Genomic DNA, 14923 nt, shown 5'->3' with positions numbered 1-14923 from the left:
TAAAGATTTGCAGTCTTGTGATTTAAGAAATAATTCTATTTTATGCTTCACAGATCTCAAGAATAATCACATTCCAATACATTGCTGCCACTGGTGGCTCCTATATTTTACGTTCAGAAATAAATTATATTTAAACAGTGCACTTCAGTCTGTTAAACAGCCATGGGGTGTTCACAAAGCGTATTATTCTGAGATAAAACGGCATCTGGTTATATCACTTTCTGGATGATCTGTTAGCAAAGGTGCAGTCATGAGCTTGCCATGTTCACCAAATGGTCTAATTCCTGGATCATAATAGATTCAGAGTGAATCACCAGAAGAGCTCACTTATGCCAGCTTAGGAATTCTAAAACAACCTGTGTCTTGCAGTACCATAATAAGAGAAATTTGACCTAATACAAGCTGCAGTTCCTTAATACATGAGTGCATTCAGCTGATCCATATGATAAAGACCAGTGAGGAAGGAAAAAGTGCCTCCAACTTTCATCTCCTTCAGAATTTTTCAATCCAGCATGGAAGTACCTGGTTCAGGATATGGACCATGTGATAATAGTCCCTTCAGATGTCCAGTCCTTTCTGTAGTGACTACTTTGGGTATATCTCCCCAGGAATCCCAGCTCAGCATCAACCTGTTGGAGCTGTAGGAAGCAGGAAATACAATAGTCAGCTTCCTCCCAAAGCTCCTTCTGATAACTGCAACTATTCACTTGGAAGGTGACAGCAGAACTACTAGGCTCATATCAACTGACAAGATTGGACGGAAAGTAAAAGTCTAAAAAGTGAGGCCAGAAAATTCTTCCATAATTGTCTCACCTGGTTATGTCCATCAGAGCCACATACATCTGTAGCAAATATTATCGATTTGTTCAGTTGTCTTAATTGAATGGTAGAACAGTAGGAGCTACCCAAACAAAAACCTGATTAGATTATATCAAGGTGGTTTTACCATGATAGATATGTTTACAAACTAAAACAACAGGAGTAATGAATTTTGTTCTTCACATTTAGCCTCCATATAGGCCTGGAGAATGGACACCATCTCATTTCTCTGACTAAGCTTCCAGGAGCATGCCTTTTCTCCTCATAAACAAGGTGATCAGACTGGATCAAGCCTCAGTAAAGCCAGATCATCCCATACTAGCCCAGGCACCTTTGTTTTCCTAGACTGATACACATTCAGTATGTCTACCATTCATTTATATTGCCAGTTTCTCAGCACTTTGGACATCTGAACCTCTTCAAATTGTGCTACACATCACCAACAACAAAAGAAAGGAATATGATTGGTGCATCCTTAACTGTAATGTAGTGCTGGTATAAGGAAGTGTACAGATGAGTGAGATTAAAAATGAGGCCAGATCTTACATTTCTTCTGGTAAAACTCCTGTTTTACTTTATTGGAAATTTGCTTGAGTAAGGATTGTAGGATCAGGAACAAAAGCTGTAGATAAAGTATAGTCATAATTAATTTTTAAAGACAGACTACAATCCTTTTGATGAGGATTTTATGATGGAATCTGCAGCTAACTGTAATAAATCCATCAGGAAATATATATGTTTTAATAAGCATTTTTAAAAAACACTGCAGTGGAGCAGTCCTTTTTTTATACTTGTGGTCACCTAAATGTGGCAATATGAATTGTCAGTACTGTAAAGGAAACTTCTGGCCTCTGAAGAAATATAACATTACTTGATGCTTCTTAAAGGAAGGAGTATAACTCCAAAGAAAGGCTTATCCTTAATCTTTAATGCGAACTCCGGTCATCTGAAGAAGTGGGCTGTGCCCACAAAAGCTCATGATACCATCTACATGTTTTGTTAGTCTATTAAGTGTTATCAGACGATTTGTTGTTTTTTTCTGTACAGACTAACTCTGCAACCCCCTGAAGCTTCTTTAATACATTGTTAGTACTGAATTTGCAAAAGTGAAATGAGACACACAAAAGAGTAATTCTGAAAGGAAATAGATTTAGTGTTTAACCATTCAATTTTAAAGTTAAATTGTGTTCAAATAACTTCATATTCTGCTTTCTTTCTAGCATGCAAAACAAGACCGAGCTCTAACTCAAACAGATAGAAAAATAGACACAGAAGTTGCAGGACTGAAAACAATGATGGAATCGCACAAACTTGATAATATTAAATACTTAGCAGGTAAGGAATCCTGGCAATAATATGCACTCATTTTAGAGTTGAATTTGACTCTCTTGTTAAAAGCCCTGATTCAGCAAGATACTTAAGCACACTGAGTAGACTCATTAACTTTAGTGGGAATATTTATATGCTTAAAATTAGGCACATGCTTATTTGTTAAATAATGCTTACATTTACTGTATTAAAAGAGAAATGAACTTATTCCAAAGCCTCTGTCTGTCAGAAGCTGGACCATAAGGGATGGCTCACTTGATATTTGCCCTGTTCTGTTAATTCCTAAAGCATTTGGAATTGGCAACAGTCCCTGAAGAAAGAATACTTAGCTAGATGAACCATTGGTCGTTTTTATGTTTGTAGGATCATTTTAGGGATGTTAAATTGCAATTAATTAGCTAATAGTGTAGCTAATGGAATTTCCATCAGCTTCTCAATTAGTTTATGGGGAGCGGGGAAGAATGCTCGCTACCCCTGCTACAGCTCTGTAGTTTAACTGTAGTAGGAATCAGGTCAACATTTCTACATTTAAACTACAGAGCCACAGTGGAGTTAGCTCCCGGAGGTGGCATGAGCTGGGACTAAGCAGCTCCAGTTTGCTCCGGGAGCTAATCCCGCTGAGGCTCTGCCTTTTAAATGTAGTAAGAGCCCCACTGGGGTGGGGTGGCTCTTCCTACATTTAGTTGGGGTGGTTCTTACTACATTTAAAAGGCAGAGCCGCAGCACTGCTGTGCCTCTCTGCCTCACCTACTCCACCTCTGCACTGCAGAGACTGTGTTGGGGGGGACTTGCTTTTAAGCCGGGTCCCCCCAGCACCAGCTCCTCCCCCCCGCCTTGCTACCTATAAAATAGAGGCAACAAGTGGAGGTGGCGATGCGAGTAGTAGACTAGGCTTATCAGGTAGTCGACTATTTGACTACTCTTTGCATCCCTAGATCATTTAGCACTACATAACTGCTCTTATTAAAGTCAAAGTAAAACCATCTTTTCTTTTTGGAAAAAAAGAGGTGAGGGCTCATAAAAATAGAATTGCAAACTTGTTAAAGTATAAACTTTTCAACCAATTAAACTGATCGTATCTATTTTTTGACTGAGATTTAAAAACTATAGTGTTTGCAGGTTATTGGACTTTGCTGCTAATATTCATATTGTCTTTATTTCCTCATTTCATAACCATAACTTGCTATGTTGCTCTTACTTATTTGGAATGGTAAGCAATGATAGGATTATTCAGTATTACTGACTGCTTTCCCCTTCACTCCCTCTTTCCTTCCTTTCATCTCTTGTCATTTTATGGTCCCTCCCGCTCTCCCCCCGTTAGAAGTTATCTTTTTACATTGGAGATGAATAGCTTGTTTTCTTAAATATAAAATAAGTAATATAGCCATAACTTGAAACAGTTAATTATATTTGTAGTTAACTGTTGGAATATTACTTCCTGAGGGAGTGATAAAAGAACTAACAATGTACTCTCACCTTTTCTTATTTTCCCCACTAACTCTTGTTTTTCCTTTCAGGTTCAGTATTTACATGTCTTACTGTAGCACTGGGATTTTATCGTCTGTGGATGTAATAAAGTATGTATATAAAAGGACTTGTGCTCTCTTGCCTTATGAAAATCAAGGATGTTTTCTCCTAGCTTCAAGAATTCAGTCTTCACTTTAAAGCAAGTCAATACTATTTTATTTATATTTCTTTTTAAAAATAATTCTGTATTGAGAATGTAACCAAAATGTGTCTGGGAGTAAGTTCATGTATCTTAGTATAGGGAGAAGATAATGTTGTCTACACACCTCTGCCAATTCCCCTCAAGGCTTGACCTGCAGCATCCATTTGCTATTGTAGTTTTAGCACCTCATTTAAGCAGACAGCCAGTTGTACCAAATTGTGTAGTGACTGTATGTTGTGGCAAAGAATCCACTAAGTGTTACATGCCAAAGTCTGCTATGATGCGCATGTGCAGTAACAGTTGTATGTGTCAGAACACAATTTGGTTGTAAAATTAAAATCTCCAAATATATTTAATTTGTGACCTTAAGTGCAATTTTGGACCTAAGCGTTGGAGAAAAACACTACTGGATTAATGCACATCCCACACACTTCCTCTTTGTTAATAAAATGTGTTCATATATTGTAAAGAAATATTTTTCTATCTCTTATGCTAATTTTTAAAATGTTTCCATCATGGTTTGGTTTCCAAACTACCGTCCAACCAAGCATTTTTCTGTTTCATGAAAGAGTAGTATGATGAAAGTATTTCTGTGACCTTCTTGTGTTTTTTACATAGCATGTTAAGAACTCACATTTAGAATGGATAAAGTTCTGAAACTTATTGCATATGCTAATTGTAAAGTTTGTACTAAAGCTGAAACAAGTTTCAAGAGCAGTGAGATCAAATAGCTTATATTATATCTCTGTGAGCCCATGTAGAGATACAAACTTCCCTGTCACTGTTTGATTGATAGAAGAGAATTGCATCTTCTACTCTGGAGGGGAGAATTAAAGCTGATTACTTCTCTTGTAGGGAAGAAAAAGCAATTGGCCATGACTTGCTAGCATGACAGCCTTAGGGTGATGATCATAAGGGAATGTCTACACTAACCATTTCCCCAAAAGTTTCCCACTGGTTCTACAAATGGTACAGCTGTTCTAATGGAAGCAATGGTAGGAACACTAATATAGACTAGCTACAAGTGTGTTTAAATTTGTTCAGAACAAGGTCATATGAAATGGTTGTTAAAATATCAATGCCCTTTTCTAGGGCAGCAATCAGGAGGTGGGGGGGCGGGTTATAGGGAAACAGGACCAGTGTGTCCCAGCGCCAATCACCAGACAGCTACTAGGTCTGATCACCCTCATTAGCCTAAGGTTTTGTCTTTCTCTTTTTCTCCCTCTCCCTCTCCCCTTTCAGGGTACCATTCTTGTGCTCCCTGGTTGGCTGGCTAACTTGTGTATATATGTCCCACTAGCAATTTAATTTTCTTAGCTGTTGGGGCTATCATTTGTTATATGAAGGCAGAGATTAGACAAGATGGAGGTAGAAGGATCTTGCAAAAGTTAGGACTAGCCTGGATCTAAAGACTAATGCCCTGTTGTTTAGCCTGCTAGCCACATGTGGCTATTTGGCTGGTGGAGAGTGGCTAGTTGTCTTGAACAATGTGGCTATTTGACCAGTTGAGAGTGGCTAGTTCACTGTAGCAGTAACCTCTATAGTGGCTACTTCCTCAGAACTGGTTGTACACAATAGGGCTAATGGATAATCATTAAAATGTAACACTGATAATAATCTGACTTTAATCACTCGATAAAAATAATCGATTGGTCTTTCTGATGATCAATGATGTTTAATTTACTAAACCTTACCCTCACTGCTACCATTTAAGAGAGAACATAAATAAAAATACTTATATAAAACACTGAAATAGAAAGAACATTCAAAAGCTAGTATGCTAATATTGCAAAACAATATCCTCCAATTTACCAGCCTCTTTTAAATTGGTTTTGTGTGTGGAAAAATTATAAACATTTATGCATCTCATAGGGGTTGTGTTAAAGCTGGATTTTTTTAATTTAAAATGTCACTGTTTTAAAGCATCAGGGGCATTATAATGTAGATAAATATTAGGAGTGATCTACTTCAGTCTTTTATGTATAAAAGCAAATAGTGGGAACTGTACAGTCCAATGTAACAAGAATATCTCTGATCATCTGGATGCCTACGCAGTTGATGAAATGTCATAATACTAAAATGTTAGTGAATTTCAAATTTAATTTTCATATTTAATTTCAAATTTACAGTGAATTCTTCTGAAAAGTGACATTCTTCTATTAAAGGAATCTGAGACTTTAGCAGTGAAATAAAGCAGCAAAATTATATTATTTTTTTCTCCAGAAATGGATCTTGAAGGAAAAACAGCACACTCAATGTTTGCAGTAGACTGAGATTAATAAAGTTAACGTGGCATCCAGAAAAAAGGCAACATAAATAATAGGAAACATTCAGTATTCCAAGCCTGTAAAGACTCCAGGTATGGTGTTCAAGGCCATTATTTTTCTAAATCAGATGTGTGAATAGATGCAAAGCCTTCATTGATCAAGAACATGATACATTTTTGCTATGCATTTAAAAGCCTTTTCAGATCAGTTTTCATGGTTTCTGACATACTTATGCAAGATGTAATATTTACCTGCATTGGGAATTTTAAAAGTGCAAAATCTCCTATGTTTGAAAAGCTCAAATAAATCCCTTCCAATATGATCCTTAAAATCAAAAGCCAGCTTACTGATTCAGATGAGGAGCAAACATATCAGCTTACACACAAACTAGTTTTTGGAACTTAAGATTTGATCTGAAGAGCAAATGCTAACTACAGGTATCAACTGGGAAACTCAGCTCTACTGTCATTCGTTTTCCATTCATTAATTTCTCTAAAAGCTGCTTTTTTGTGCCCATTCTGCATAATGTCATTAGTATTATAGCCTATTTCGCATCAGGTTTTGAAATGTATTTCTGTATCAAATATCAAGATTTTACCTTTGTATTGGCAGACCTCTGTTTAGGTGTGATTGTATGATGTAGCTAGGTAGGCTTTTGTCTTTCTATAAAACAGTCACTGCAATTTTGACATTTTTGAGGCAGCCAATCTTTCTGTCAATAGCATAATATGCTGCTAGGCAAGATATGGGAGTTCAGATTCTGAGGACTTTTAGGCCAGCCTGGACTTCTGCAAGAGGGTATCATGAGGGGTAGGTTGTTTTTTGCGGTGGGGGTATGATTAGGGAAGGAGTATTGCAGTCTTCCTCTGCCAGAGATACAGGTTGATCCTATTAATAAACCTTGGGGCTCTGGGGAGCAAATGTGAATCATGGAGAACCTCTCACAAAACAAACTTTACGTGTAAATATACTAGTAGGAAAAGAAACTGAAACTGGAGTTCTTACATGTTTTTTATTTTGCTTACATTTTTGTTTTTTAATTAAAATCTGTAACCAAAAAAAGGTCTCTTTCCTTAGTAAGTATCTGTTTCTGTTTCTTTACAGCTACATTACTGGTGTTAAGGGTTTATGTGCTAAAATCATGAGCGGAGAAAGAGGAGTTGATTAAACCTACATATTTTCTTTGCATTAACTAGAAATGTTTGATTTTTCTATGCATACAATCTACCTTCATGTACTGTGTATCTGTCTACAGCACCCCAGAAGCAATCTCATGCTTTTACCTACTTATACCTTCATTCCTCTGATGTAATTGGTGAATGTTGTTCTTTCTTCATCCATTTTTATATACACTGGCATAGGAAAAAATATAATTACCTATTCCTCCGTCTCTGCCATCACAGTCTTGTCACTAACACTTTATTTGTCTCTTCAACTGTTTGCTTCTGTTATAACTGTCCTGGATCTTGCTATTTGACCAAAATATTAGAATGATCATTATAACCAGGATTATATCACCCTAAAAGTTTTAGTATCTTTTTAGTATATTCAAAGTTTTAAAGTGTGATTATGACTAATAAATAATAGCATTTTCTCATTTAACATACGTATCCATTGGGTGACTGAAGTCAATGGCAAAATCCCTTATTGACTTCAGTTGAGCCAGGATTTCACCTTTTTACATCCTGTGGAAGTTTTCAGGGCTCAAATACAGGGATCCTTTTTACTTCTAAACTAAACAAATTCTATTTGAAAACACTGAACATGAAACAGCACAATACATATAGTCACTATCGTGATATAACTGCATTATAAATAAAAAGTTCTTAAAAATAGATTCGCTGATTTCTTTTTATAAATATACTGGAACAGGAATTGTAAATATACTGGAACAGGAATTGTATTTGAAAAATAAATGTATTTCTCGATTACTTGTTGGTTTCATAATGTGTTTATCATGTTTTTAGCTGTACAGCTATTGAATTTATATTTTTACAGATTCAAAAGGTGCATTACATTTGAGCAACTATTACATTATCAACTTTTCATGTTAAGTGCATAAATAGAAAACTGACCTTTGCAATGAAATGTGGAATATTTGATGTTTATTGCAATCTAAAATAAAAACATATATGCTGGCAAAATGACTTTTCTATTTGATCAAAGCTAATATAATTGAGAATTTTATTCTTCTTAGCACCAAACTAGTGTAGACTTTTTAGCAGCATTTATCACATTTACCATTTTTTGTAACATGGCTTCTGTACCACTTAAGACTTTTATGTTCCTGAGCAGAAGTTTTTTAAAAAATAATTGTTGTCTTATTCCCTATAGGGCATTCAGATTTCTGTGTGTCTACAGTAATCTTTATTAATTGTTCTCTGCTACTGCTTTAGAGAAAATGGGAAGTTTGGTCTGAGGTTGGGTTATGTCTACACTATGGGTATGTCTACACTGCCACCCTAGTTCGAACTAGGGTGGCTAATGTAGGCATTCGAAGTTGCAAATGAAGCCCGGGATTTAAATATCCCGGGCTTCATTTGCATCTTGCCGGGCGTCGCCATTTTTAAATCCCCGTTAGTGCGGACTCCGTGCCCGCAGCTACACGCGGTACGGAGTAGGTAGTTCGAATTAGGCTCTCTAATTTGAACTACCGTTACTCCTCCAGATGCCATAGCAAGTGGGCATGGACCCTGCTCAGCTGCAAAATGCTGTGGCAAGTATTTTAAACATTATCCTGGGATTTGTGCAAAGCCTTGCCAGGAAGCCACACTCCCAGATGTGCAGGAACATACTGAATGGAGCAATTGTTATACTGTATGCTGACGTCCGTGAGGTATGTTGGCATAATGGAATGCCGATTCTGGTCCTGGGAAACAAGCAAAGAGTGATGGGACTGCATAGTTATGCAGCCATGAGATGATGCAAAACTTACACATGTGTAATGCCACTTTCATGGAACTGTGAGAATTGGTTTTCCCCCACCCTGAATTGCAGCAATACCAAAATTAGACCTTTTCTGACAGTTGAGAAGTGAGAGGCAATAGCCATATGATAGCTTGCTATGCCAGACAGCTACTGGTCAGTCAGGAATCAGTGCAGAGTGGGTAAGTCCACAGTGGGGGCTTCCATGTGATTCAAGCATCCGGGGCAATCAGTATCCTTCTGCTAGGAAGGATAGTGACTCTGGAGGACATAGGGAACCCAGTTATGCAAAGTCTTCCCTAGCTATGGTGAGGTGATAGATGGAACAGATCCCTGTCTTGGTGCCAGACCACCTTGCCAAAGAATCTCAGGCCCAGGGTCTGGATGCAGCCCCTGGCTTGCCTGGATCTGGCCCCCAAGGCTCAGGGGCTCCCCCAGTATTGGGAAGCCCGTGCTGGTTGTTTCAACCCTTCCTCCCCCAGCTGCTTCACCACAGTGCTAGAGCACACAAAATCTGCTAGAATGAGCTCTCTAGGCTCTGGTGTGCAAGGGGAAAATGGGGAGTCTCTCTCATTTGGAGGCCACTTTGTTTTTGGGGGGGGTTGCTTCTCACTCGTGTGCGGCCCCTGACTCATTTTCTGTCAGCCACCCCCGAACTAAAAAGGTTCCCCACCCCTGACAAACAATCAGGAGCACTTCTAAGTGGTGTGGCAGATGGTGGTGGCTCACAAGAGTCATTTCACCCACATCAACATGGGATAGTTGGGAAAGGTGCATGAAGTGAGCATCTTTAGGCAGAAGAATGGTTCTGTTATGTGTCATTCTTTGAGGGAAAGGATGAACCCAGGATCTCTACACACACTGCTGACTGCCAGAGCCCCGGGGAGGTAGGCAGGCAGGTAGGGTTGGCCAAAGCTGCTATTTGTTTTTCTTTGCTTGATTTTAAAAAGACTGTTGGTCAAGGCTACCTCTGATGGGCCTGAGGGACCTTCTAAACTGCTACTGTACATGGAATTCCTTCCTAGACAGAGTTTAGGGAGCTGCCTCAAATTCTAGACTTCTAGCACCCTACTCAAGCCTGGGGTTTGCCTGGAAACCAAAAGAGCATGTGGTCATAGATAAACAGGTACAATTCACTGCCTTGAAAAGAACTTCCCTTGCTAGCTCAAATTTAGACTTGTTTACATGGCTTTAAAGCTATTTTAGCTGCATGTGCAGAATATCCCTGTATGCGTTTCACACTTTAGAAGCCAAGTCCTAGCTTGGCCTGCAGCTGGATATCTTTCTCTATATATTTTTTAAAAATTTCCTCTGGGATGTCCACAGGAGCCAAGTCCCACCTACTCCCAGCCTGGTCCTCCCTGGGGCCCCCATGCAGGCTGGAAGCTGGGGCTTTCTGTGGCCTTGGCCCTCCCCTGCCCTTCCCAGCGGCTGGGGGCGGAGAAGAGCCGAAGCTGCCGCGACCTTAGCCTGGCCCTCCCTGGTGGCGAAGGAGACCAGAGCGAGAGAGACTGGGGTTGGCCCAGCCCCTCTCTTGGCAGCCAGAGAGAGGGATGGGGACTGACATGGCCTGGGCACGGTCCCTCTCCCGGTGACTGGTGGCGGGGGGGGGGAGAGAGCCGAGGTCAGTGTGGTCCTGGCCCTGGCCCTGCCTGACAGTGGGAGTGGGGGAGGCAAAGAGCAGTGGCCAACCGGGGTGGGGGGGACAAGAGCTGAGACCATGGAGGTGGGGAAGGGCCAGGGCCTCTCCAGCAGCTGGGGGCGAGGGAGGGAGAGTCAGGGTGGCCTCAGCTGGGGAAGTTTCAGTCTGGGCCCTCCCCAAACAAGAGGGGGGGTTGGTGAGTGTACCAAGCAGGGGGTGCATGCCCCTAGCATGCCTTTGATTTCATAACCCTGAGGGGAATGGTGAGGTTGGAGTGCAGGGCCTAGATATGAAAGATAAAGTCTGTGGCTACGTCTAGACTGGCATGATTTTCCGCAAATGCTTTTAACGGAAAAGTTTTCTGTTAAAAGCATTTGCGGAAAAGAGCATCTACATTGGCACGGACACTTTTCCGCAAAAGCACTTTTTGCAGAAAAGCATCTGTGCCAATCTAGACGCGCTTTTACGCAAAACAAATCTGAGCTGTCTACACTGGCCCTTTTGCACAAAAGCTTTGCGCAAAAGGGACTTTTGCCCGAACGGGAGCAGCATAGTATTTCCGCAAGAAGCAGTGATTTCAGACAGTAGGAAGTCAGTGTTCTTGCGGAAATTCAAGCGGCCAGTGTGGACAGCTGGCAAGTTTTTCCGCAAAAGCACCTGCTTTTGCGGAAAAACTTGCCAGTCTAGACACAGCCAGGCTACGTCTACACTGGCCCCTTTTCCGTAAGGGGCATGTAAATTTCACCTATCGTCGTAGGGAAATCCGCGGGGGATTTAAATATCCCCCGCGGCATTTAAATAAAAATGGCCGCCGCTTTTTTCCGGCTTTTAAAAAAGCCGGAAAAGAGCGTCTAGACTGGCCCCGATCCTCCGGAAAAAGCGCCCTTTGAATAAGTAAGAATAAGACCCTCCGGAAAAGGGCGCTTTTTCCGGAGGATCGGGGCCAGTCTAGACGCATTTTTCCGGCTTTTTTAAAAGCCGGAAAAAAGCGGCGGCCATTTTTATTTAAATGCCGCGGGGGATATTTAAATCCCCCGCGGATTTCCCTACGACGATAGGTGAAATTTACATGCCCCTTACGGAAAAGGGGCCAGTGTAGACGTAGCCCTAGTGTGTTTATAAAAAGTTGTGTCTAATCTGCTTGTAATTAGACTGTCTCTTATTCAATCATCTTTTGTATTTTTGAGAGAGAACACGTAATTATGTTAATATTCCTTGCAGTATCCTGACATCCCATCGGTATTATTCTAAAACACTGCATCTGTATTGCAGTCAGAGCCATAAAGCTGTTATTGTCCAATGAAAACATTTCTTACAATAAATCAAGTTGTAATATCTTCCAGTGTAATTAATCTCTACTGTACAATATGTGGCACATTACCCAAGCTGTTGCTTGGTTTCTTTCCAGCTCAGATTTGAGTGAGCCTGTGGTTATGGTCACACACCTTGAAAGCTGGCTTTGGGGCAAAAGGGAGCCGTTGTACACTTCATGTTTGCCTTTTAACCACTCAGTCCACATGTAGTTGTTTTTTTTTAAACTGTGAACAGCAGGCAGTAAGCAGATAAATTTCACTTGATCAAATCAAGTGTGTTTTTGCCCTGGGGTGCTGGACAACTAGGTTTTTCCTAACCTACTGGCAGATACTTAAGTATATTTAGAGTTATACACTTGGTTGGGATAACAAGATGTTCTCAGTGGTTATGTATTTTTATTTTTTCAATGAAGTTAATTTAGTTTGATATAGAAAACTTGGGCAATAGCCATCTGCCAAAGCAAAGGCATGCAGTCTGTGAGGGATAAATGCTCGTAGGACTCTACCTCTTTTCTCATGCATGCCAATATTTATTTATGAATAAAACATTTTTCCAACAGGAACAAAAAAAAAATAAAACTGCACTTCCGTAATCTTATTCAATACAGTGTAAAGTATAATAATGCTGACCTCAAGTATAATAATGCTGACCTCGTGAAAGCATTATAAAATCATGAGCAAGCTCAAAAACATAAGACGTTACTATCTTTTGGGTTCTTTTAATTTCTTTTTAGATTTTTGAACTTTTAAGGTTCATATTTAAGCTTTTCTCCACATATTTTAAAAAATGAAAGATGAGATTGTTACCTATTCCCAGGAATTCAGGAGTGACATGAAGAAAAACACCATCTATACTGAAACAATGAAAACCTGAGAATTGGTAACACCGGGAAAGTTGCAATTTCTTTCATTTTAAGATTTTTTTTAAGATCAAGCAAAGTAATTTTAATACAAAAGATTTTAATGCAGGGGCACTGTCTTACAAATCCTTACACTCTCAAGTCAATAGAATAGATGTGTGATGATGAAACTTTTACAATCTCCTGACTGGTATCCATTTGAGATTTTGTACTAAACTAGCTTTCAAGCAGCAGGTTATGTAAGGTTAAAACATTAATGTGCACCAAAATAGCAAGACGCTATATGCACTCTAGTATTTGAGTAAGACAAGAACATAGATATGGATAAACATATATATAGAGAGAGCGAGAAAAGCATTAAAGGGTGTTTAAAAAGCCATGATGCTGTGTGAGTTCTAAACAACTTGTTTAGATTACATAGATAGTAGCAAGTGGGGGAAAATGCTATGTGTGTTTTATCCAGAGTCCATGTATGAGAGAGGTGGCATGCAGTGTCCCTGGTTGCCCTTTGAATAAGCCTGAAGGCATGCAGTAGTAAAAAGAGCTACACTTTAACAAATGCATTTGAACTGCATCTGGCTGCCCACTCCTTTTTTAAGTAGGGCAATAGTTTGTCAGAAATTGTTAAACATCCATTCTGTTTTGTTAACTATGGGTTATTTTCTGGGTAGACTATAAAATTGTCCAATTCTGTTATTTTAAAATCGTACATTCCATATTGCATTGTAAGGTGTTTAGGCATTGACTCTCTAAACTATACTTTTTGTATGAACTCTCAATATCTGAAAGGGAGGTGTGCTTAATCATCATAAATGATGTATTAGGAATAAGCAATATGGGGGTGAAACTCACCAAAGAGAGTAAATCACTAAGAGTTGCAAGTACCCATGAAGAGAGATTAGATATGCGAGCAGAAAATAACAAAATTAGATTCTTCATAGAACCGTGCAAACTGACATGAAGGGTAAAAATTCAAATGAGATGAGAAAAACTAGCAATCAGTAATGCTAGGAGACCTAGGAGTGACAGGGAACAAGCAGCAAATTAGATGAGAGTTTGCAATGCAGTTTTGGCCTGCATAAAATAATGGCTGGGCTGGATTAAGTGCCTGGGACCCTAAGCTCAGGTATCACATAACCCAGTGAGATCATTGTTACGGCATCACAGAGTCTGAAAAGAGCAAGGAGCTTCCTACTGAGTGAAGCGTTTGCTTTATAAAAAGGAGGAGCTGCAGTAGTTTCTACTCCACCCAAAGCTGGGAGTAAGGAGGAGAGGCTGCTTGTTTTGCTGTGTCCCCACACCCATCAGACAGTCCTTCCAGTTCCACCCAAGCTGAGTTTAGTGTTTGGGAAGCCCAGCTTTACAAAGCTGAAAGGTGCTCTTTGATCTGTCCCCACTCTACCAGCGTGGTAAGTGCCCAGATTCTGCCTCCTCCCAGTGCAGACTCCAGCCTGCCTGAATATAGGGAGAAATGAGCCCCACCAGGGCAGTGGATGGAGTGGGAGAGAGAGTCCTGCCACCTCAGCACAGGTCTGTCTGTGTGTGGGTTACACAGAAGGTTCTGTACAAGAGACGTGGAGGATCTCAACATGGGGCCTCTATTGAATGGCATATGGCCCTTCCGTCCTCTGTTCTGATAGTAGATGCTGAAGGATCTTCCTCCGTCAGATCCTAGGCTACATAAAAACAAGGAATGGTGTGCCAATCATAGGCAAGCCCTAGCCCGCTTGGATAGTCATTCCGTCAGTGGCACTTGAATCCTATCCCAAGAGGCTTAATTTGTTTGTAGTCTCTTCACTTGTTTTTCAAACCACCATATGGTCCAGCTCAATGAAATTATTCATCAACTATATAACAAGAGGAAATTACAAATATGGCTAAACGCTCATTACCTCTTCAATGGGAAGAAAAATGAGAATTTTTCATATTGCTCTAAAGAACTGGCAGAGGCCACTGCCAGGAGGATTCCAGTCTTGATAGACAATGGTTCTGATCTCCAGGACATATATATTTCTTTGGGCTCTTTCCATTGTGTATCTAACCTAACACAGTATACGCTTTTTTTTTTCAATCCTGTTGTAGTGGAAGTATATAGAAAT

General features: G+C 39.9%; 1 protein-coding gene across 4 annotated transcripts in view; it reads left to right on the top strand.

Annotated features, from left to right (window-relative positions):
* Positions 1–8228, top strand: part of MCUR1 (mitochondrial calcium uniporter regulator 1) — a 30483-nt gene extending 22255 nt beyond the window's left edge. Inside the window, exons 8-10 of one of the 4 annotated variants that reach the window (XR_012901635.2) lie at positions 2040–2154; positions 3666–3814; positions 6041–8228. Coding sequence is in view for 2 of the 4 variants with exons in the window: in XM_075921197.2 (XP_075777312.2) it covers positions 2040–2154; positions 3666–3721 (171 nt within the window). In the remaining 2 variants the exon portion in view is untranslated. Of the gene's footprint in view, positions 1–1008; positions 1093–2039; positions 2155–3665 lie in introns of all 4 variants that reach the window. The other 3 variants (XR_012901636.2, XM_075921197.2, XM_075921198.2) reach the window with 3 other exon arrangements.
* Positions 8229–14923: the final 6695 nt, after the last annotated feature.

Source organism: Pelodiscus sinensis, chromosome 2, assembly GCF_052426305.1.
Source record: "Pelodiscus sinensis isolate ZL-2025 chromosome 2, ASM5242630v1, whole genome shotgun sequence".
Taxonomy (NCBI): domain Eukaryota; kingdom Metazoa; phylum Chordata; order Testudines; family Trionychidae; genus Pelodiscus; species Pelodiscus sinensis.
Note: the sequence above shows the minus strand (reverse complement) of the source record. Positions and strands in the feature narration are given on the sequence as shown.